Below are 25,442 nucleotides of genomic sequence, written 5' to 3'. Positions count from 1 at the left end.
ACTCTAAAAATTAGTTTTCAGAATACATTACAAACACATGCGGACCAGGACATGATCGAGTCACGCTGCAATGCCCTGAAACATTGGCATTTGGACTTGATGTGACATTACTGTACGTGTTCTTATTGAATTTTGGAAATGCATATTTGGAGTGCTGGTGACATTCTGCTCTTCACTACAGCACAGCACCATCCATCTGAGGCCATTGCATGGATTACACATGGTCAAGGACCATCAGGACTGTGCAGCTCTACACAAGATTTGCTTATTGTTCCCCCCCCCCCAAAAAAAAATCACATTCCCATTGTTATGTGCCCATTCAGAAACCTACTGCATGATGTTTCTGCTGTGTAGAATAATACAATGTCGTCAGGGACTGCATTTCCAATGTAGGATGAGGAATTTGACACACAACCCGTAAAAACCAGTGATCCTTACTGAGCACATATGAGCTCTGAGAGGACTGTAGCAGCTGTCTGAAAAGAAAATGTAAACCCAATCACTAAAATCTTACATAATATTTAACATGTTATAGAGGTTCTTCAGCCATTCTGCAAAAGTTAAAAAATAAAACTAGCTGCTGATTTTAATAAACAGACGCTCACCTGTCCCACAGTCCAGCGCTGTCCTCACCTGGGCTGGTTTCTTCAACTGTCTTTCTTCCCCGGCACCAGCATGTTAACTGTGAGCAGCTGGCTGTGATACCTTGCAGCTTAACAGCTAGATGCCCACTGTGCATGCATGAGCTGCTCATTGTGAATGGCCCCGCAGCTTTCTAGGACCTGTACCAGGTCCCAGAAGGATGCGGCCCCGGGAGGGAGAACTACTGCTGTGATTGCCTAGGCAATTAGAGCAGAAGTGGAAGCAGGTACCTGTCAAAACCAGGTACCCGCTGCCCCTCCCCCAAAAAAATATGTGCCAAATATGTCAGAGGAAGGAAGAGGAGGAACAAGAGCGGAACTGTCCCTTTTGGGTGAAGTTCCACTGCAATATAAGTTGAAAAAGCGTTTTATGATCCTGCTATGTAGGTTCTTGTTCGGGCACTTCCTGTTATAGGATGACAACGCTCTTTCCCTGTATCCCATTTGTGCTTTTGCATTGTCACTCTGTCACACAGGTTTCTGATAGAGACTACAAGTAGCCCTTTAAACACACATTATGGTACACTGTTGTCACCATCAGGAACTCTCCCTAAGGGGTGAGCAACAACACAGCAACATATAACTGCCAACAGGCCCACAAGAAACACAAGCGTTTAGGAAGTCAAAAAATACTTAGATAACAGTTTGAAGCACCTTGTGACCGAAGCTTGCATCAGCTGAAGTCTGAACGTCCACCTTGTAGAATGTGAAAAACATGTGAACAGAGAGCCAGGTGGTGGCCTTGCAAATTCGGGATACAGATGCTAGATGATGAATAGCACAAGAGATACCAACAATCCTGGTGAGATGGACTCTGATGGGAAAGGAAGTAGGGGTGCGCATCTTCACTGGTCTCACGATTTGATTACGATTATCTGGTCAACGATTCGATTCCGCGATGCATCACGATTACCGACGAGCTCCCACTTCCGCTTGGGTCGCCTAGGCGGCCCTTCCTCCCTGCAATCTTCTGGGACACATCACAGTTCCCAGAAGATTGCCTGGCTGTGCAGGACAGCGCAGTGAGACAGGCGCACCCGGCTGTGAAGCTGCAAGCTGTCACAGCCGGATGCGCACAGTAGTATTGCCAGCGCCGTGGACAGGCAGGGGAGAGAATGGAGGGTTTGGGTGGCCACGCCGCTGGATTGTGGGACAGGTGAGTGTCTTTTTATTAAAAGTCACAAGATACTCTTTTTTTGTAGCTGCTGACTTTTAATAAACAAAAAATTTACTAGGCGGCCCCTCCCTGCCAGCGATCTTCTGGGTCCCAGAAGATTGGCTGGCCAATGACAGAGCGCAGTGCAGCTCGTGCAGTCTGCGCCCGGCTGTGAAGCCATAAGCTGTCACAGGCGGGTGTCACTGCCCACAGTAGATATGAAGGTGCAGAGGAGAGGGAGAGGAGCAAGGCTCCGTGCGGCCGCATCGCTGGACCGTGGGACAGGTGAATGTCTGATTATTAAAAGTCAGCAGCTACACTTTTTGTAGCTGCTGACTTTTAATAAACTAAAAAACGGGTGGAACTCCACTTTACGTAGTTCACTAATCCGGTGCACTACAAGGTACAGGAATTCACACACATGGCTGCTGGGAGGTCAGGAGGGATTACAATCCACAACTGACAAACAGCCCTGTGAAGTTCCCTGTACTGTCTCTATGATGACATTTTTCTGGACTTCCTTGTTTGCACCTTCCAGCACACTAGGAGTTAACACACAGGAATGTGCAAACTGGGGGGGGGGGCAGAGAAATAATGTCACACAGAGCACATGTAGGAGACAGTGTAAGTAGAATACAAACACATTTGTACTCTACATACAGCTGTTAAAATACCTGAGTGGTAAAAAATGCAGTTAAAATCCATTAAGTGCCCACCGCTGTATCTGCATTTTAAAATATATGCAGCTTCATATCTTATTTTTCAGTCTGTGTATATAACGGTTTTTGTCAAAATGGCTTTTGCTATTAAATGCAGTTGTAATCCATTAAGTGGTGATCGCTGTATGTGTTTTTTTTTTTTTTTTTAATAAATGCAGCTTCATATCTTGTTTTTTTTAGTCTGTGAATAAAACTGTATAAGCCGGTCATGTGACTGCTCAGTCCGGTCCGCATCTTTCTCCTCTCAGTCTCACCTCTCTCTGTCTCTCCTGACGTCAGTGGGAGTTCTCAGCCCTGCCCACCAACTGTAGCTATCAGATCAGAAGAGAGGTGGGCGGGGCTGACGTCAGGAGAGACAGAGAGGAGAGGGGTGGGCCGGACCGAGCAGTCACATGAGCGCCGGGATATACAGTTATATACACAGAGTAAAAACGAGGTATGAAGCTACATATATTTAAAAAAAAAACACATACAGGGATCACCACTGAATGGATTACAATTGCATTTAATAGCAAAAGCCATTTTGCCAAAGACTCTCGGAGCACACTTCCGGGAGGGGCGGGGCAAGTCGGGAGGACGTCACACCCGACATAGATTTTTCGGGGTTCTTGCATCGATGCCGCATCGGGGACCCCCGAATTGCGATGCATCGATGCAGCGATTAAATTCCACACCCCTAAAAGGAAGGGACATTTCTCATAAGGGTGTAGACTCTAAAAAGTCAGTTGTCTAATCCACCTAGCAATGCTGGAGCGGGGAGTAGGGTGTCCTCTACAAGGACCTCCAGACAGAACAAACAGGAACTCTGTATTGAGAAAAGAGGCCATGGCTGCCATGTAGACTGACAGCTCTGACCACATCCAAATATTGTAGGGCAAATTTCTTGTCATGGCTTGGGGCAGGACAGAGGGAAGGAGAGACACTGTCCTATATTGAGGTGGAAAGAGGAAGACACCTTAGGTAAAGAAAAAAAAAGGAAGCCTTTAGTCTCAAAACCACCTTGTGTCTTGTACAAAACAAGAAAAAGGTCCTTTTCGAGAGAGCTGCTGACTCCAAGAAGGCAACCCTAATGCCCTGTACACACGATGGGATTTTCCGATGGAAAATGTGTGATAGGACCTTGTTGTCGGAAATTCCGACCGTGTATAGGCTCCATCACACATTTTCCATAGGAATTTCCGACACACAAAAGTTTGAGAGCTTGCTATAAAATTTTCTGACAACAAAAGCCGTTGTCGGAAATTCAGATCGAGTGTACACAAATCCGACGCACAAAGTGCCATGCATGCTCAGAATAAATTAAGAGATGAAAGCTATTGGCTACTGCCCCGTTTATAGTCCCGACCTACGTGTTTTACGTCACCTCGTTCAGAACGATCTTCCACTATTTTACGACAACTTTGTGTGACCGTGTGTATGCAAGACAAGTTTGAGCCAACATCCGTCGGAAAAAATCCATGGATTTTGTTGTCGGAATGTCTGATCAATGTCCGACCGTGTGTACAGGGCATAAAGTTAAGGTCTTCCAACGGGTCGTTTCTAAATCGATTCAAAGAGGGGTTCCTGAAGAGCAGAGAGCACTAAGTTTAAATCCCAAGATGACACAGGAGGTGGAATAGGGGAAGGAATGTGAGCAACTCCCTGTAGAAAAGTTTTCTGGAAGAGAACGGATAAGACAGAAACCTGTTTCTTGAAAGTATTGAAGGCCAGACACTGGTCAAGACCAAACTGAAGAGAAGTATTTATTGGGGTTAAGCCTTCTGCCCTTGCACCAAAAGCACTAAAGCCTTCCTTGTGTGATGGTAAATCCTGCAGGAGTTACATTTTCTTGCTATAAGTAAGGTGGGAATAACCGAATAAGAGATACCCCTATCCTTTAGGACATAGGTTTCAATAGCCATGCTGTTAAAGACAGTGACAGAGCAGGATGGAACAGGGGACTTTGAGCCAGCAAGTTGTGTCTTTTTGGAAAGGCCAAGGCTTGCCCGCCAGAGGTCTGAGCACACCTGTGTCCTTCCGGGACAATTTGGTGTATTGAAAATAACCAGGCCTCCTTCCTTCCTCTATCATGCAAAGGAGTTGAGGGAGGATCTTCACTGGAGGAGAGACATGAACCAATTGGAACGGAGTCTAAGGAATCACTTAATCACTCGTTTACTGCAAAGGCTCCCTGGTCTTGGCCATCAAATTGTTCAGTTTAGTGTTGAACCTGGAGGCCATAATATCCACATCTGAATTTTCCACACTTTAGACAGAGATTTTGAAAGATCATGTCAGTGTGCAGAGAGGGTCTAGGCATCAACAGCTTAGAAAACCCACCTGTTGTTGGGTCCACACCTGAAATGTGGATGGCTGAGAGAGCAGGAAAGCAGGTTTCTGCCCGTGAGAACATTAGACTTGTATCTTTTAGGGCTACTAAGCTTCTGGTGCCCCCTGAATGATTTATGTGGTATTATCCGACTGTACTCAGACTGGGTGACCTTGAAGAAGGGAGGTCCAATGTTGTACAGACAATCTGGTTGCAAAATGTTGACAGGGAGTTTGCAACTCCCGTGGGGGGCCATGTTCCCTGGAGTTGTAAACTCACATCTGTTAATAGAGCATTCCTCTGAAAGGTCCTCTGAAGGAATAGGTTTCCAGGTTTCAGGGCAGGATCGAAGATCCACCATGCCAGGAAGATCCTTGTTTGGCTGGACATAAGCACTGGGTGATTCAAACATTGGGTCTGCTTGTTATATATCTTGAGGATGTTAGATTGTAGGGGTCTGGGGTGAAACTGAGCAAAGGGAACCCTCAAGAAGAAGCAAAATGAGAAGTGTCATTGTGAGCCGAGGGTCTAAAAGCTTGAACATAAAAGGAGGCAATCTTCTAAGGGGGGAAGACACTGACTTGAGCACAGGTACTCCAGACTGTGTGTGGGGTGGAAAGCGGACCTTGGAAAGCTGACTATCCAGCCAAAGGTTTGAGGGAACTGGGTGGTACTTTGGACATTAGCAGACAAGGAGGAGGAGTATTTCAGCAGCAGCTCATCCAGGTAACCTGTGACATGAATGCCCTGAGTTCATAGAAGAGCCAGAAAAGAAGTGCTAATCTCCCACAGCAAAATTACGTTTTGTCACTGTAAATAGGTTTGACTAGAAACCTTAAAATCATTCTTCTGAAGGAACTGGTACAGCCAACCCTTGTTGTGCCTGAAGTTTGTGCAAGGCAGTCATTGAATCTGCCTTCCTTTGGACTGTGGTTTGAAGCTGGCAGATTGTAAGGTAAAAAGCAAAGAGGGAGCAGGGATAGAAATGTTGTACCAGTTTGAAATGAAAAATTGGATTTAGAGGTCCAGGATGTTTTGGCTCCACAGTGGAGCAAATGCCGACAGACATAAACCCCCCCCCCCCCCACACACACACTACAAATAGTATGAGCAGCCCTTTATAGTGAGGAGGACTTCTGGGAGTTATTGGTGGGCCGAGGCTGGTAATAAAAAGGAAGCAGTTGGGAAGTCTGGGTTTTGAGGTTGACGTGCGAGTAGAATGGAAAAGACCCCTTTCCTGAAGTATAGGTAAAAGCCGTAGGAGGAGACTAAGGTTTTTCTTAAGAATACCTTTTCCCAGTGACTTCCTTGATGAATTTGTCAAGGGATTCCATAAAGAGGCGTTCACCATTAAATGGCACGTGTACAAGATATTTCTTGCAAGCAGGTTAGGCAGACCAATCCTTCAGCCAAAAATCCTGCACATGCACACTGAAAAAAAAAGTGATTCCCCGTCACATGTCAAAATGCATTCTCAAGAGTATTAACACAAAATGGAGCTGAAAGGATCAGCTGTGTTTATTCTGAGAGAGCAGAATATATATATAAGGCCTTTAAAAAAAGGTTCAAATACACCCATCAACAGAATTCCTAAAATAGGGACAATCCTGAATAGGAACTGCGAGGAGTTTGAGAACTGAAGTGGCAGGAGCCATTATGGAAGAGACCGTTTCTTAAAAACCTTGGAAAAAGCATAAACATTTTCAGGGCTGAGTGCGCAATTAGTGTGTGCACTAGAAAACTCTTTTTGGACTTAGCCAGTCTCTTAGTACCTATAGAGCAGGGATATGCAATTAGTGGACCTCCAGCTGTTGCAAAACTACAAGTCGCATCATGCCTCTGCATGTCATGCTTGTGGCTGTCAGAGTCTTGCTATGCCTCATGGGATTTGTAGTTCTGCAACAGCTGGAGGTCCGCTAATTGCATATCCCTGCTATAGAGGTTTGTTTAGATTGTGGAGAATCAAGTGCAGTTGGGCAAGACTAGCGCAAGCTCCATAAATTAGTGTTTGCACGGTGGAAAGCATTTGACACAAGGTCATAGCTTGTAACTCATAGGTTCCAGGGGAAGGAAAATCCTCTACTGCCTCAACTACAAAATCAACGTCTGCATTACTTCTGGAAATAAAGGAGGTTTTGCTTAAGATTCCTATACAGGGTCAGGAGGGAAATCGGGATGTGTAGCCTTTTCGGCCTCTGGAAACCAAAAGGTCCTTGAAGTGTTAAGCTTTCCAAAGAATTCAGATATAGTGACAGAGAAACCTGCTTTGTCAGACAGACCGCATGGTGTTTGCTTGAAAGAAAGCTAGTACGAGATGAGGGGAGTGGTGCCAATATAGAACACGGCTCCATTAACAAGGGAACAGCTATCACTGAGTGTTGTTCATTTCCTGTAGGACATCAGCAGAACGCGTGTTATTCTGGTCCTTTTTCTCAGCTCTCTTGTGCCTGTGATCCGCCACTGCAAGCAAAGGGATTCCCAGTGGGGTACTCATAATTCAGGTGTGTGGAATAGAAAGGGTTTTGCAGGTATAAAATAAGAGCTGGTCAAGTTTTTGTTTCTGTGTCTCTGTAGAAGATGGCCACAGGAAAGCAGCAACGAACTGTGCGCTCTCGGTAGAACAGGCGTGTGAAAATATGTCATCTGTTGAGGTGACACAATTACCTCATCCTTTTGAGATACTGCAAGTCCAGAAAGGAGGAGGAAAAAACGTCAATTTAAAATGCGCTAGTGCTCAAAAGCATTAAGAGACAAACTGGCAGGGATTACTGCATTAAAGTGAATAACTCCTAATCCTCTGCCCACTAAACCATGTAGTGTGCAGTGCCCAGCAGATAAAAACGCCAGGAAATGGAGTGCATATACAAGAAAATGGTCTTGCCTTATCCACGAAACTGGGCATATTAAGGTCCAGGCTTTGCCATCATGGTGGGAGTACCCCCAAATCGCTCTTCACGGTATGGGTACCATAGAAACAGACCACCACCCTGGACCCGTATAGCATCTTGCAGCTAACATTACACATTTCACTTTTTGCTAAGGAGAGTGCCTAGCACAGAATCCAGTGCCTGCAGCAATCATTACAGGTGGCCCAACAGAGTGGGGACTAGGTACGGTCCCTGAGGTACACACAAAGGGTAACTGATGTGTAAACTGCTGGGTAGCACAAAGCAATAAGTAGTCAGATGTTGATAGAAGTTTTAGAAGAAAAAAATGTTAATGGTTTAAATAAATAAAAGAGAGAAAAATATTTTCCCAGAAGAGAATGGGTTTATTACCTAAGGACAGTAGCAAAAAGAAAAGGAAGCCTCTCAGAGTTGACGGTCTTATATGGTTATGTTCAAGGGGCAGCCCTAGCAAATGTTCAAACACCTGAAGGTAGCAGCATATAACCCATGCTCTATGAATGCTGTACTGTAGGATTAAGACAAGTTGTTTTTTTATAATACCGTGAACCAGCTACATTTTAATCAATTAGAGTTTACATCTACTTCAACTTACTTACAGTTATTGATACTGCATCTCTTCTGTATGGACGTCAAGTTAGCAAACTATAAATACCATCTAAAGATTAGTGCGCAGATCAGGAATATCCCAGTGTTAAATAAAACCTAAGGGGAGATTATGTTCCCCAAACACCAAGCTGCCAGTAACGAGTGGTGAGTAAGTTTGAATGGAAAACAGAAGCCATAGTGGGTAATCCACCCTTGTATGCATTGCACACATTATTATTATTATTATTATTATTATTATTAACGGTGGATCTTGCAGTAACTTTGCGTGAATAGATTCCTGACATGTTACAGCAGGGGTAGGCAACCTTTTGGGCACAGTGTGCCAAAAAATGTTTTCAAAGAAATTGAGTGTGCCGATTTTATAACAAAAAAATGTCAACTTCACATTCTCAAATACGAAAAGGATTTTTTATAAAGTAAAATGCTGTAAACTACTTTAGTAGTGAGAAATTAACATCACTGTCCCCCCTGCAAATCTGTTTCACCACTGTAACCCCCTGCTTATCCGCCCCACCACTGTACCCCCCTGTACATCTGCCCCACCACTGTAACCCCCTGAACATCTGTCCCACCACTGTAACCCCCAGCTCTTCTGTACCACCCTGCTCATCTGTCCCACCACTGTACCTCCCTGCACATCTGCTCCACTGCCATACCCCCATGCTCTTCTGTCTCACCGTTGAACCATCTTCTCATCTGTCCTAACACTGAACTTATCTGCTCATCTGCCCCACCACTGTAACCCCCTTCTCATCTGTCCCACCACTGTACCTGCTGCACATCTGTCCCACCACTGTACCTGCTGCACATCTGTCCCACCACTGTACCCCCTGCTCTTCCGCCCCACCAATGTAACCCCCTGCTGATGTGTTCCACCGATGTACCTCCTTTCTCCTCTGCACACCTGCCCCACCTCTGTACCCCCCTGCTCCTCTGCCCCACAGCTGTAACCCCCTGCTCACCTGTCCCACCAATGTACCTCCTTTCTCCTCTTCCCCAACACTGAACCCCCCCCCTCATCTTTCCCACCACTGTAACCCCCTGCTCATCTGCCCCATCACTGTACCAATACACCTCCTTTCACATCTGCCCCACTGCTCTACCCCGCTGCTTTTCTGTCCCACCACTGAACCCCCTTCTCATCTGCCCCAACACCCAACCCCCCTGCTCATCTGGCCCAACACTGTACCCCCCTGCTCTTCTGTCCAACTGCTGAACCCCCTTCTCATCTCTTCCACCGCTGTACCCTCCTTCTCATCTGCTCCACCGCCGTACCCTCTTCTCATCTATGATATGTGCGATATGCAGAATGGTGAAAGGAAGCAGAGATGAGACACATCTACGTGTCCTGGCACACTCCCTGATGATCCACTTCTCGCATCCAGAACACGTGCTTCTTTGTGATGTATGGGATATATGGGTTGTCACATACAAGCATCTGGAATGGATGCGCAATGATGAGCTCAGGTCAGGGGCATTTTCTGAAAGCAGTGGGCCTGTGTGCAAGATCATAAGTTGGGCCCCCGCAGCTGAGAAAAAGTGTGGCGCTTCGCGCCACAGGAAATGTTGGGTGTGATTTTCATTGCACTGAATACTGGCTGTGGCTTAAAGGGACAAAGAGTGCAGAGGGGTTCAGTAGTAAGTAAAGGTTCAGGAATAATTTCAACAAAGTTCCCTGAATCTCAACAGTAATTCCACAAACTGTCACCTGATTGGGGTTTTCTCAATCACAGTGAAATCCCTTCTTTCTGAGATTGGTAGTGGCAACCAAGCGAGTCATCTTCCTTCAGATGGTGGGCGGGGCTAGCAGGACTGTGATTGGCTTTAGCAGTGGCCAATGACAGTCCTCCTCCTCCTGGAAACAGGGGGAGGAGGAGGACTGTCACCAGAACTGCACCCAATCTCTTCCCATCACAAAATCTGACGATCGCAGACACAGCAAAGTTAGAGAACCAAACAATGTTTCTCATCTTTTACAATGTGGGTGCGCAGTGCCTTTCCCCTCAGTGCAGGTGCGGCGTAGGGAATTCTGAAATTGGAATGCATTAGTGTCTCGCTGACACTTCCCTGCGCTGCTCTGCTGATGGGGAGGAAGTTGAGTGCCGGCAAAAGAGGCTTTGTGTGCCACTTGCGGCACCAGTGCCAGGTGTTGCCTACCCCTGTGTCACAGTATCGTTTTTTCAGAAAAGCTCCACCTCTTTTCATTAAGCTGTCCTTGAGCTCTAGTTAATGAATTTGCCTAGGCTGAGATGATGCCATCAGTCTGCTTCAGACAGCAGGATACATTTTCTTCTTACTTTGCTCAAACCCAGAGATCATACAACAACACCAACTTTGTAGCAAATCACAAGGTAGGAGACTGCAGCAGAGGCTGGTCTGTGCCAGGCATTTGTGAACACAGCCAACAGGATTAACATAACTGTGTCATCACAGTCCAGGCAGTAGATGGTGATGACCCTGGATGATGGCTGAAAAAATAAATAACAAATAAAAAAAACAAAAAAAAAAACACGTCTATGTCCTTCTGGAGGGAAAAGCTGATGGACGGCATTGTCATGGAGGTACTGTGATCATTCTGGGAGGGAGAAAAAAAAACTACCTGAAAGTGTTATATTGACACATTATTTAGCATGCAGCACTTACCATGAAAAATATATCTGATGTCAACTTTACTTTCACTGGAGCGGCAATAAAAATGAAGTGTATAATTTTGCACGAGGTCAGAAATACATATAGACCAGAACAATCTTAGTTGTTCCATAAAGAAATGACAAACCATGTCAAATAATGCTTGCACACTGCAGATACCTACCTGTCATCATCATCTGCATGAACATTGGTGCTTGCTGGTCCCTGGAGCGCAGGTAATCCTTCCCCAACACCCTCATCGATGGAGCCTAACACACAAGAACAAAAGCATACGCTCAGAAGCCGAAGCTCAGGTCTGATGTACCATTCTCACATTTATAGGCCAAGTAATATTTTGTCAGATACAGGATTAAAAAGTTACTAAAGATAAATAATACATTGATCTTACTGAAATTGTTTTTTTTTATTACTCAAAAAAGAAAATGAAAATAACTTACTGTAAAATTAATTTTCTTAGAATACATTGGCCACTTGTCTACTAGGGCAATTTTTTTTCATTTTTGTACAAATTATACAATTATTATACAAGAGACCCTGAAGAATAAAATGGTGGCAGTTGCAAGTTATGTTGTACGATATTTGTGCAGCTATTTATCAAACACATTATTTCAGGAAACAAAAACAGTAAAATGAAATGTAGTGCAACAAAACCCAATATCATATTCCTTTTTTTTTTTTTTTTTTTTTTATTTTTTTTTGGGGTTGCATCAAGTTAACAGATACCAAACATGTCAAGCCTTAAAATTGCACTGTGAAGGGGGGAAACAAAAACAAAAAAAAAAAACCTATGATAACCTAAATTTTCTATAGGCAACACTTGTAAAAGTCTTTACACCAGAGAGGCTTTAGAGTTCATTGTGAATGGCCTCGGAATGACTGCTGTCACTTGGACGTTCGCAGCAATACCACCCATGTGTAGCACAATTGTGTTTACAAACACGTGCGCACCCGATACTGTAAGTTTGCACTTGAGTGTACAAGGATGACAAGGGTGCTTTCACTTATTTTTTTTTAATCTTTATTTGTTTTAATTAGGGATGCACCGAAATTTCGGCCGCCGAAACATATCGTCCGAAATGGCCTTTTCGGCAACTTGCTGAAATGGGAACTCACGGCGATAATGGCGCGGGCCCCGGGTGCCGCCCGTTACGGGGGTGTCGTCAAGGCCGATCCTAGGCAGGTGCAGTTCACCCAGGCGCCACAGAGGTGGGGGCGCTGAAGCGCCAGAGTGCTCCCCTCCATACTCCTCTCCTTGTCAGTGTCGAGAGGTGCCTCTCCCCGCTGGTCGCCACCGCCGCTGTATTTCCCAAGCCTGTCCCCCTCCCTCCTCCTGTCAGAGGAGGAGAGCGAAGCAGCCGGAGATCGGAGCGGCTGTCTCTGTGTGGAGAGAGACTAGCTGTGCATTCACGTCGCTGAGGGGACGGTCCGTGCCTGCAGTGACATGTGTTCTCCTCCTCCTCTCTGTCTTAACTCCTGCATGCTACGATCTGTTCTCCAATCTGTTTTTATGTACCGTAATGGAGGGGGGTCTGTACTAATGGAGGGGGGGGGGGTTTGTACTAATGGAGGGGGGGGGGGTGTACTAATGGAGGGGGATTGGTTTGTCCTCGGGGGTCTGTGCTAATAGAGGGGGGATTGGTTTGTCCTGGGGAGTCTGTACTAATGGAGGGGAGGGGGTTGTCTTGGGGGCATCTGTACTAAATGGAGGAGGGGGGTTTGTACTAATGGAGGGGGGGAGGTTGGTTTGTCCTGGGGGGGGGGGGGTCTATACTAATGGAGGGGGGTGGTTTGTCCTGAGGTCTTTACTAATGGAGGAATGGACGGGGATGGTTTGTCCTGGGGGGGGGTCTGTACTAATGGAGGGGGGGGGGTCTGTACTAATGAAGGGGGGTGGTTTGTCCTGGGGGGTTATCGCTGGGTCAGGTGAGAGGGCCGATCGGCCATTATCTACTAACGTCCATAGGAACTGCAGTCTCTGACCATCTCCTGTACCATGTCCCCAGTCTCTGACCATCTCCTGTACCATGTCCCCAGTCTCTGACCATCTCCTGTACCATGTCCCCAGTCTCTGACCATCTCCTGTACCATGTCCCCAGTTTCTGACCATCTCCTGTACAATGTCCCTAGTTTCTGACCATCTACCATGTCCCTAGTCTCTGACCATCTCCTGTATAAAAAATATTTTTTTTAAAAAGGAGTCCTTTTCAGTATCGGTCAGCTTCGGTTATCGGTTTTCGGCCTAGTGTATTTTTCATTTTCAGTATCAGTTTCGGCACCAAAAAACCCATTCGGTGCACCCCTAGTTTTAATATATTTTTGTAAACAGTTATTTTCTTTTTAATTTAAATTTATTTCTATCACAAGGGAGTTAAAGGGGGGTCCTCTTAATGGAAACATCAGGGGTCTATTAGGCCCCAGCGTCTCTTCTGTCCTCCACTGCAACTGATCAACCACCGAATGGCAGCTGTGAACCCAGAAGTGAAGTGATACACTCCTGGGTTCATTAGTCACAGGGCGCAAAGAAGAATGGATGTTCCCCAATCACTGCCTGCTCTCAATTCTACAGCCATTTACCACAGTCCCAGGTTTCCTGGAGAAGTGGGAGGGAACCACTGCTCACTTTTACCTGCAGCAACAGACCTGAACTTACTTTAACCCCCTCGAATACTTTAAGGTTTATAAACTTAGACAAGGGGTTTAGGAACACAGAATACATTGGGTCATGGCTGTACATTGGGTCAAAGCTACATGTAGAGCTCAGCGTATCCCCCTCCCACCCAGGCTGGCCTTGGATTTAGGGCCAATTCACACCAGAATGCAGTGCGGGAAACCTGCAGTTTGTACACATTTTCTGCACCGTGTTCAAAACGCACTGCACTGGCAATATGCAGAGGATGTCAGGGTTAACTTAACGATACCCCAAACACAGGTCGCAAATGCATTGTGTTTGCCTGCACCAGATTGCATGGTACAGTAGTATCATGCGATCTGGGTGCAGTGCGTTTTTTAAAGTAGTGCAATCCAGCGCAATTTCAGCCCATTCATATACTGCACCCAGATCGCATGTGAATCGCACAGCCACACGCAGCGCATTCCTGTGCAATTCATGGTGTGAACCAGCCCATAAAGCAAGCAATAGTAGCAGGAGTGGATTATAAGAACAGAGGAGGGACTTGTGCTCCTTAATGTACCCCAAGAAATGGATTTTAAATCCTATTTTTTTTAATTGGAAATTAAGGGATGCAGGATAAAATAATTAAGTTTACTGGGTCATCAATAAAACAGTCTAACCAAGCGATGGGCTACATAGAAAATGAAAAACTCAAAGGCTCACCTAAACCAATTAGTTGGCAGAGGTGCCTCAACAGGGACTACAGAGCTCTCTGAAGAACCTTATAACTGAAGCCAGCATCCGCTGGGACCTGGACATCCACCTGGTAAAACTTGGCAAAGGTGAAGCAAGTCATCTCCTAAGGTGACCTCCAGGAATGACAAATCAAAGAGTCATACTGTTGAAAGACTTGTAGCTGAGAGACTGACTCACACAATGCGTACCACATCCAGTGAATGGAAGGAGATTTTCTTAGGATGTTTTGGAGCAGGACAGAGAGATGGTAGAACAAGGTCTTGGTTAAGGGGAAAAAAGAGGAAATAAGAAAAAAGGCTTTGGGAACCAAAACAACTTTGTCTTTGTGTAGCACAAGAAAGAGTTCTTTATAAAAGGAAAGCTTCCAACTCAGAGATTTGCCTGGCAAATGTGATGGAATCAAGAAAGATGACCATGTAAGTTACTGTAGACAAAGGAAGATCCCTGATAGGTTCAAAGGGCGGTTTTGGAAAAGCCAACAGAACTAGGCTGAGATACAATGGAGTACCTGGGAAACTTCCAGAAGGACTAATGTTAGGAACACCTTGTATGAAGGCCCTCACCAAACAGTGAGAAATATGGGGTCTCTGAGAATAACTGCTAAGGCCAAGAACTAATGGAATTTCAAAGCCAAATGGTGACCCAGATTACGCTGGAGACAGGCAAGATTTGTCCCACAGAGTTCTTCTTGTGATGGAAATCTCTTGCCTCACACCATGAGAAATATACATTCCGGGTGTAATGGTAAACTTGTTGCGTTCCTAGCCTTTAAATGTGTAGGAATAACCAAATCTGAAAGGATTCTAACTTTTTGGGGCTTCAATAGCCAAGCCATTAACGCGAGCAACTAAGAAGCAGGGCAGTAATCCAGACAACGGAACAATAAATCTGGAAGATCTGGGAGGGCCCACAGAGTCTGCCAGGGGTCAGATGAGGTCCGAGTACCTCATCCACCTGGGCCAGTTTGCTGCAACAAGAATCACTGGAACATCCAACATCTCAATCCCGTAGGGCAAGCAAGAAAGGAGTTTCGGAAGAGAAATGGTGTAGACCAGACTGAACAGATTCTACTGAGTCACCAGAGCATCCAATGCAAAGGCCAGAGGATCCCTGTAACTGGAGACAAACTTGCTCAGCTCATAGTTGAACCTGGAAGCCAGGAAGATCATGTGCAGCATTCACTACCTTTAACAAAGTTCTTAAAACACCTCAGTATGATGAGGCCAAGCTCCAAAATCTAAGCGTTAATGACTGAGAAAGTCTACTTATCCACACCTGGGATATGCAAGGCAGACAGGTCAGGGACATGAATTTCCACCCAAGCCAAAATCTGATTGGCTTCTTTAGAGCTGCGAGATTTCTGGTTCCTCCCTGATGGTTGATAAAAGCTATGCTATGGCATTGTTCATTCTAATCCTGGCCCGATGATCCTGCAGTCACAAAAAGGTCCAGCAATGAAGAGATTGCTCTGTGCTCCATAATGTTTAAATAGGAGACAAGCTTCCTCTGGTGACCATGTCCCTGGGCATCAAGAGAATACCCAGGGCTCCTGCAAACATTTAAGGACTGACCCTGTAGACTATTAAGGAAAGTAATGAGAACCCTTCGATCCAGTGTGGAGTGAATGCTACCTTAGGAATGGTGGACAGGGTTGAGTAGACACTGAAAGAGGGAAATCGTGCTAGAGGGTGGAGGCACATCAAGCATATTAAAGTGTCCGTTACCCTAAAAAAATAAAAAATAAAAAAAAGGAGGATCCTGCTACTTTAAAGCATGTTATACAGCACAGTGTTTGTGCTGTGTAATTTGGCCCATTCTATCACCTGAAATACTTGACTGATCCTGCCGGTTCCTGCCCTCCCCCCTGTAAACTGACCAAGGTATATCATGGCTGCTGAGCCCTGACTCTGGTCAGTTTAGGTGCCTCCGTCAGCTGCTGCTATCTGTAGCTCTCCTGTGTCTCCCTCTGTCCTCCTCCCCCCTCCCCTCCTTGCCTGTCTGTTCATGTGTCCTTCCCTCCTGCTGCTGAAACAACTTTAAAGGCTAGTTCGCACCCAGTGTAGTTAGTTCCAAGGCTTTCCAGTTCCAAAAAAAGAAAAAAAAAAAAAAAGTAGAACATGCTGCATTTTTCCTGCACTGTACTGGATGCAGTAAAACGCATCAAAAATGCAGTGAAAGGCACTGGAATGCATCAAAAACGTACTCGACCCTAGGATAGTGGGGGGGAAAAAAAGGCACCCAGAACTGCATCAAAAACCTGTTAAAAACGCGCATGCAGAAAGGCATCCGGGAACAGATCTGGAGTGCATTTTTGTGGTGTGAACCAGCCCTCAATGTCCGCTCCGTTTTATAAAAAAAAAAAAATGCCATTATACCAGTTTTCAGAGTGTCACTCGGCGCTCACGTGACTGTCCGGCTCTCTCCTCTCTCTGTCTGGTCCCATGAGCGCCGCTCTGAAAACAGGTAAAAAAACTGCGTTTTATAAAACACAGAGACAGGAACAAAGAGGATTATATGAAGTTATTAGTGTGGGTTAACAACCACTTTAAGTCATTAGAAGGTTAGACCAGTGTTTCTCAACTCCAGTCCTCAAGGCGCACCAACAGGTCATGTTTTCAGGATTTCCCTCAGATGAAAGAGCTGTGGTAATTACTAAGGCAGTGAAACTGATCAAATCACTTATGCAAAATAATGGTAAGCCTGAAAACATGACCTGTTGGGGCGCCTTGAGGACTGGAGTTGAGAAACACTGAGTTAGACAACATGAAGTGGGGCAGAGGTGCACTTCAAACTTTAGCTCCTAGCCTCTAGATATCGTGGGTCCAGGCAGCCACAAAGACATCTGCTCACTCTGAAAAATGGGTGTGTCCGCTCAATGTGAAAAGGACTTATTCACAGGTGTGGAGGACATAGTTCCACTGCAAGATTTGCACTCCTGTTTCTCAGGCTTTGCCTGAGCGAATATGCAAAGGTATTCTTCCCTGCCTCAGAGGTAGAGGGTTTCCCAGACTGAGGCTCTTTTCTCTCTGGTGTTGTCTTTTGCAAGGTTGGCATGCATATGCCAAGTGAAATCACCATCAAAGGGCACAAGCAATAAGCATTCCACCCTAAAGTTTCACAGACTAACAGTCGGGAGGATCCTCCAATTGTACAGACAGGAGATCCCAACTGGAAATTAGGCATATAATATCAACTGGCCTGATAACACAGGCTTGATGGAGGAATGAAGAACCAAACAAGATGGATTCAGTATCCTTAGACAAATCCCAAGACCAGACGCCCAAGGCTTGGCAGTTATTACAGGCTAAAAGGCAGGGCTTGCTAGGAATGGAGAAGATATCCTTCACACTAGGATGTCCTACAGGGGACAGTCAGAGAAATTATCAAAATCACTACATGAGGGGCCTCTTTCGTGACAAACTCAACCTCAAGGGGGTATTTGCTGCGCAAAGCATGGGGGAAGTGAAAACAATAAATCTGGGGACTTTCTTAGAGAACCCAGGTTTGGAACTAAGCAGAAGACAAGATGCAGATTGCTTCAGGCCTAGACATGTGTAGAGTGAATCAAGATCCAAAAGTTGTAGTAAAGCATAACTAGAAGTATCTAAAAATGCTGCCTTCACCTCCCTCATATGCAGTATAGCCTATATATATATATATATATATATATATATATATATATATATATATATATATATATATATATATATATATATATATATATATATATATATATATATGTGTATGTGTGTATAAAAAAAGAAGATCTGTATGAAAATGAATACTTTTTTAATACACTTTAGTACAGTCACATGGCCAAGCAGCTCTGACTCCCCTGTGTAAGGGAGCGCTCAACATCTCTGAATTTCCAAAGCTGTAATGTCACCCGCCAGCTCTCACTGCTTCTCAGTTGTCGGTGTTCCCTACTCTCCCCTGCATCAGCCACTCTCTGACACAGGAAAGCCTTATCTTTTACTTTTAGCTTAGGAGTGATATCTGCAGACTAGAGCTGCACGATTCTGGCCAAAATGAGAATCACGATTTTTTTTGCTTAGAATAAAAAGATCACGATTCTGGCGACGTAAAATCTTTCACATTATATAACAAAAAAAATAAATAAATGGGCTAACTGGGCGCAAATACAGTGTGACATAAAATATTGCAAGAACCACCATTTTATTCTCTAGGGTGTCTACTAAAAAAAAATATATGTTTGGGGGTTCTAAGTAATTTTCTAGCAAAAAAAAATGATTTTGACTTGAAACCAACAAATGTCAGAAAAAGGTTTAGCGTTTAAGTGGTTAAAATTTTTTCACTAAGGCCCCTTTCACACTGGGGCGGTAGGGGGGCGTCGGAGGTAAAACAGCGCGATATTTAGCGCTGTTTTACCGCGGTATTCGGCCGCTAGCGGTGCGGTTTTAACCCCCCGCTGGCGGCCGAAAAAGGGTTAAAACCCCTCGTATAGCGCGGCTATAGCCGCGGTATTACCGCGGTATAGCCACGCTGTCCCATTGATTTCAATGGGCAGGAGCGGTTTAGGAGCGGTACACCACTCCTTCACCGCTCCAAAGAGTGGAGATTTTTTCTTCTCCTGCCAGCGCACCGCTTCAGTGTGAAAGCCCGAGGGCTTTCACACTGAACAAACAGCGGAGGCTGTTTAGGGGCGGTTTGCAGGCGCTATTTTTAGCGCAATAACGCCTGCAAACCGCCCCAGTGTGAAAGGGGTCTTACACAGGAAGTCTATTCCATTGACAAATTATTACAATGTTTATACTTAAGTTCAACCCATAAAGAATGTTTTGTTTCTTGGCAGACTGCCCGTTTTTTTCTCTTCCTTTCTTTTGAGGGCTGTGGCTTCAGAAGAGCAGAGAGAATTCTTTGCATAGAAAGAATTGTGAAACACTTTAGTCAAGATCGCAATAACGATTCTTGACTATTAATTGTGCAGCTCTACTGCAGACTGAGCTTCCCCATTTAGCAACTCATCCAGAAGGTTAGGATACACTTATTGTCCTCAGCTGAACATGCAGATGTAGCTTTAGCCGTAGGAAATTTAGAGAGGCTGGAGGAAGGGTTAAACAGTACACTTGCTTTGACTGCATTCTGAGTCAGCCATCATGGCGAAGATTTGTTATCTGTTCCTGTTATCCTGGTATAGCCACAGAAATGTCCTCCCTGTGTTAAACAGAGGTGGGGGCAACACCTGAGGGGGCTAAGAAAACTCCTAGGAGCATGTGGGACAGTGATCTGGGCTATTGGCGACTGAACCTTCAGAAAACTGCAAGCTGCCCCAAAAACAGGGGATGGTGCGCTGTAAAGGCCCTCAGGGCCACTAGCCCTGCACTCATAATCCACTATACAGACAGTACACACAAGGGAGGTATTACCATCAAGGGTCACTCACAAACTTACTGCAGAGCACTATAAGCCATCATAAAGCTTCTATGCAAACAGCATGTAAGTGAGATAGTACCAGCAAGTGATACTAACAGACCAAGTCACTGAAGGTCTCAGCAAGGAGGACTGGGAAAGAGTCTTGCAAGGAGGTGTAGGAGAGGAGGAGTAGGAGAGGAAATAGTGCACAATGTAGTGATGTGGTGTAGCACATGGTGCCCAGTGCACATGCGCTCGCCTAAAAGTGGCACCGATATCGGACACTTAAAAGGTTGTTACAGCCCCACTATTAAGGCATATGACAATTAAAGAAAACAAACGTCATGGCCATTCCATAAGGGCACACACACAAATGAAAAAGTGTTGTGGCTCCAAGTAAGGCCAGCCGTAGACTGTTTGAATCTTGGCCAGTTCAGCAGGAACCAGCCAAGATTTGAACCATGTATGGACAGGCTGAATGTACCAAGTTGGTTGACCAATCAACTTGGGTACAACCAACCTGCCGGATTTTACATATGATTATCGCTAGCAGCTTGTATAGCCACTAGCAATAATCAATCACAATGGCTCGACAGGAGGGATTCCCCTGTCACTGTCTGTGCTTGTCAACCTGTGCTTGCAGGAAAGAAATTCGCTCTGTGTATTGCCTGTGTTGTGACAAAAGGACCAACCAGCAGTATGTACAACCCGCATCACTTCCTGTGATGTGGAATCAGCTGGAGCTCGAAACCGCGCACGCGTCATACATCCCTTCACTGGCTGACGTTAGTGCACCGAGGAATTTGCAGGATCAAATGCTCGACCGAGTACTTCGCGCATGCGCACGGCGAAAATCAACTAACACTGCCGAAATGTTCTTAAGGCCATCTTGCTACACCTTACACTCGATGTCAACACACCTACAGTAAGCAGGTGGGGCAGCAGACATCTTGCTACACCAAAGGCCATTTTCAATTAGAAAACTAATTTCAACAATCGAGTGAGCTTATCTACATAAATTTATGTAGATAAGCTCACACGATTGCTGACATTAGTTTTCTCAATAAAAACGGCGTTTGGTGTAGCAACATGTCCGTTGCCCCGCCTGCTTACTGTAGGTGTGATGAGGTTTAGTGTAAGGTGGAGCAAGATGGCCATACGCATGTGCAGTAGTCAGTCGAGCATTTTGTCAGGCAAATTCCTTGGTCCACTGACGTCAGCCACTGAAGGGATCTATAACACGTTGCGCCTGCACAGTGTACGCGGGTTGGAGCTCCAGCTGATTCCACGTCACAGGATGTGACGCGGGTTGTACATTCTGCCAGGTTGGTCCTTTTGTCAGAACACCGAACAGTTGTATGAGTCACATGAATGCGTCACTATCACAGACACAGGGGAGGCACAGACTCCATATCGTAGGGAGGAACCCTAGTAAGCTACCACGGCAATGGTCTGGATGGACACTTCAGCAGACAGAGTACTGAAAAGCACCAATGCAAGACTAATATGCTGACAATCTTCGGCCCCATGGCAGGTATACTCCTTAAAAGATGTATTTTTTTTCTTTCTTTCTTTTGGATTCATACTTACCTAGGTGTCCCACAGCACATCTACACTGAGAACCGAGCGATCGAACACCGCCGATTGCTCCGTTCTCACAACTCCCCGAATAATAGGATTTTTATAACAGCTTACCTGTAAAATCCTTTTTATTTGAAGTACATCACAGGACACAGAGCCATAGTAATTACTATGTGGGCTATAGTCCACGTTCAGGTGCTGGACACTGGCACACCCTAAACAGGAAGTTGCCTCCCTATATAACCCCTCCCACTACTGGGAGTATCTCAGTTATGTAGCAAAGCAATACACGTGTATACCAGAAAGAGGGGCAAGACCCCTGTGTCCTATGATTTACTTCAAAAGAAAAGGATTTTACAGGTAAGCTGTTATAAAAATCCTATTTTCTTTAATCGTACATTACGGGACACAGAGCCATAGTAATTACTATGTGGGATGTCCCAGAACAATGCCAACTGAGGGGAGGGAGACACAACCAAAGTAGGGCACCATGAGATCAGAGGATTTATACTGCTGCCTGTAGTACACTGCGGCCAAAGGCTACATCCTCATGTCTTTTTACATCCACCAGACAGAATCTGATAAATGTATGGATTGAAGACCAAGTTGCGGCCTTGCAGAATTGAGCCATGGAGGCTTGGTGATGCACTGCCCACGAAGCACTAACAGCCCTAGAAGAGTGCGCTTTGATTTGAGAATTTGTAGAACTACCTCTTTAAATCATAAGCTTGAACGATTACTTGTCAAATCCATTCAGAAATAGTAGATTTCAACGCTGCCTGTCCTCTTTTAGGACCTTCAGGCAACACAAACAAAACATCCATTTTCCGAATCTAAGCAGTTGCCTTTAAGTAGACTGACTGCTCTCACCATGTCAAAAGAATGTAGTGATTTTTCTTCCATAGAAAAGGGTTCTGGAAAAATGAAGGTAGAACAATATAATAACCTGATATTACCTTCAATAAAAAGTTAGGATGAGGACGTAATACTACCTTATCCTTGTGAACAATAAAAATATGGCTCTTTACAAGAAAGAGCAGCCAATTCTGATACCCTTCTTGCAGCAGATATGGTTACCAGAAAAAGTTTCCTTGTCAAAAAAGGACCAAGGGAATATGTCGTATCGGCCCAAAAAAAGGCTGTTTTGTAATGCCGACAAAACTAAATTCAAGTCCCAAGAGTTCAGGGGTTACCTAACCAGAGATTAAGCCTTGTTACCCCCTGAATAAAGTTACGAACCAAAGAATGCGAAGCAAGTGGTCGTTGAAATAATACCGATAAGGCCAAGACCTGTCCTTAGAAAGCACTCTCAAGGCCAACCTTATTTCTCACCCCATCTGCAGAAAATCAAGGATTCTACCTTTGACCTATTTCCTGGGGTGCAACTCCTCGTTTCACACCAGGAGACATATGTTTCCCAGACTCCATAATATATAATTATGGAGGCCGGCTCCCTTGCATTAACCAAGGTAGAAACTACTGAACCTGACAGCCCACGCTTTTTTAGAGTATGGGTCTCAATAGCCAGACCGTTAAATTTAGCGTTTATAAAGTAGGATGGAACACCGGACCTTGCGAGAGAAGGTCTGGCCGTGATGGAAGGTTCCATGGGTCCCCTACTGCCATCTTTACGATCTCTGCATACCAAGATTTCCTGGGCCCCCGCTGGGGGCCACAAGAATCAACGACTTCCCTTCCTGCTTGATCCTGCAAAGAAGTCGTGGACGCAGGCAGAATAGGAGGGAATGCAAAAATCAGTGAGAACCGATTCCACGGGAATAGCAAGGCATCTGTTCCGCATGCTAGAGGATCCTTTGTGCTTGACAAAGTTGTCGATTTCTTTATTGAACCTGGACGCAAACAGATGCCTGGGATCCCCCATTTTTGACAGGAAGATATCAGGTGAAGGAACCATTCTCCCGGAAACAGCTGCTGGCGACTCAAGTAGTCCGCCTGACAATTTTCTATTCCTAGAATGAAGACTGCCGATAGGCAAAGTACATTGCTTGCTGCCCAAGATAGGATATGATTCACCTTTCTCTGGGCCACACAACTTCTTGTGACGCCTTGGTGATCAATATAGGCCATTCCTGTGGCATTGTCGGATTGAATCCTGGCAGGACAATACCGTAAACTGAACGTTCAGGCCCTCAGGACCAAGAGCTCTGCCTGAATATTTAAAATGTTAATGGGCAAGGCCATTTCAGATCTGGGCCACGTCTCTTGGACAGTTGCCTCTTCCAGGATTGTTACCCAACCTAAACAAAAAAAGGTTAGAAGGATTTTCCCCTTAGTAGATTTTTGGATATTAACCATAAACTGAGGCTCCGGCGCAGCCAGCCTACAGCACCTGGTATTTCTAGGTGGTCTCTCATCCGGGTAATAACCAGACCTGACCCTGCTTAGCCTCCAATATCAGACGAGGTTGGGCGATATCAGGGTGATGTGGCCGTAGGCTTTGGAGTCAGACACATTGGGAATGTAAAGCTTAAACCCTTTGTTCCAAGCCGATAGGATACTGTTTTGCAGCATTCTCGAATGAAACTGAGCATATGGAACGGCCTTGAATAAAGCCACCATCTTTCCCAACAACCTCATGCAAAGTTAAATAGAAGAAATTCATCTTGCTTCGACCACCTAAATCAGTTTCTTTATGGCGCTGATCTTTGCCTAGGGTAAGAATACCCTTTTCTGGGTGTACCTATGATCGGACCCAAGTATTTTAGCCTTCTTCATGGTTTTAAAGAAGATTTCTCCTAGGTTGAGAATCCGACCTAGATATTCCAGGTAGTTGAATGTGGTGACCATACTTTGGTCTAAGGGGGTTACTGACTGGTCTATCAAGAACAGATCGACTAGGTAAACCATAATAGTTATACCTTGGGCCCTTAATCTGGCTAGAAGAAGGGCCAGAACCTTTGTAAACACTCAAGGTGCAGTAGCTGGACCGCAAAGCAGAGCTACACACTGAAAATGAAGATTTTCCACCTTGAAAAGTAGATATTACTAGTGAGCGAGGAAATAGCCATATGGAAGTATGCATCTTTGATGTCGACTGATGCCAGAAGTTCTCCTCCTTGTAGGATGGAGATAACGGATTTGGATTGACTCGATGCTAAAAAAGAGTGGTTATATTCAGGAATTGAATTTAGATTTTTGAGATCCAGAATGTCCATTCGGATTTGGCACCGTGAAAAAAAGGAGGTTTGAATCAAACCTCAACCTCTGTTCTTACATGGGGACCCCCATGATCACTTTTTTCTTTTTCTCTGGATCCTTAAAACGTTTGATCTGAGAAAACGAGGAGACGGGAACTCTTGGAACTCCAGTTTGTACCCTGGAGCTATTGAGGAAGTCCCCCATTCGTCTCGACACTCTTACTGCCAGATCCCTGAGAACTGCAGAAGAATTCCCCCTGTTCGATTGAGCCTGAAGGTGGAAGCCGCCGTGACTGCCTGGATGCTGATGCCTCTGGCACAGCTTTAAAACGACAATACATTTACTCCTTTTCTTAAATGGCAAAAAGGGGAGCTTTCCACTAGAATTTCTTTGGATGTATTATCCAAAACATCCCCAAATAGCTGTTTCACTGCAAAAAGGAAGACTAGCCAGGACCTTCTTACAAGGCGCTTAGCGAAGGGCACAAGGCCTGAAAAATAGAATCTCTCATAGCAACTATTGCAAACATAAAGCTGCCAGATTCTGGACCTGCTGAGCAGGATAACCTTGAACACCTGTTTAAACTGGTCTCTCAATGATTAAGCAATTACTGTCAGCGCAGGCTGAGACACTCAATTTTCCTGAGAAAAAAAAGTGTTCTTTCTTTTTTCTCAATAGGAATTCCTCCTTTTTATCCGTTGGATCCCTAAGCATTTCAGCATTGTCTGCTGGACAAGTCAAACATATTCTCAGAGGATATAGCAGCGTTAATTGCTGGTATACCCTACTTAGTGAATTTCCTCCACCATAGGATAAAGTGTGAAAACTTTTTAGGAGGGAAAAAAATGCTTATCTGGGTGATCCTCTCAGATACAAAAAAGCTTTTCGAGCAATTAATGGAAAGGAAAAAGCATGCACAGCTTGAGGAGGCTTCAGTGAACCCAAACACTCAGTTAAGGGTACATAAATGTGGA

General features: G+C 45.1%; 1 protein-coding gene across 3 annotated transcripts in view; it reads right to left on the bottom strand.

The window, feature by feature from the left end:
- The window catches only part of ZBTB44 (zinc finger and BTB domain containing 44), a 135,822-nt gene that overhangs the window by 42,755 nt on the left and 67,625 nt on the right, over nucleotides 1–25,442 (bottom strand). For all 3 annotated transcript variants that reach the window (XM_073603313.1, XM_073603311.1, XM_073603312.1), the window contains one exon: nucleotides 11,152–11,236. In XM_073603313.1, the coding sequence (XP_073459414.1) occupies nucleotides 11,152–11,236 (85 nt within the window). The remainder of the gene's footprint in view (nucleotides 1–11,151; nucleotides 11,237–25,442) is intronic.

This window comes from Aquarana catesbeiana, linkage group LG10, assembly GCF_042186555.1.
Source record: "Aquarana catesbeiana isolate 2022-GZ linkage group LG10, ASM4218655v1, whole genome shotgun sequence".
NCBI lineage: Eukaryota > Metazoa > Chordata > Amphibia > Anura > Ranidae > Aquarana > Aquarana catesbeiana.
The sequence above is the reverse complement of the archived record's forward strand: the minus strand, read 5'-3'. Positions and strand labels throughout refer to the sequence as shown.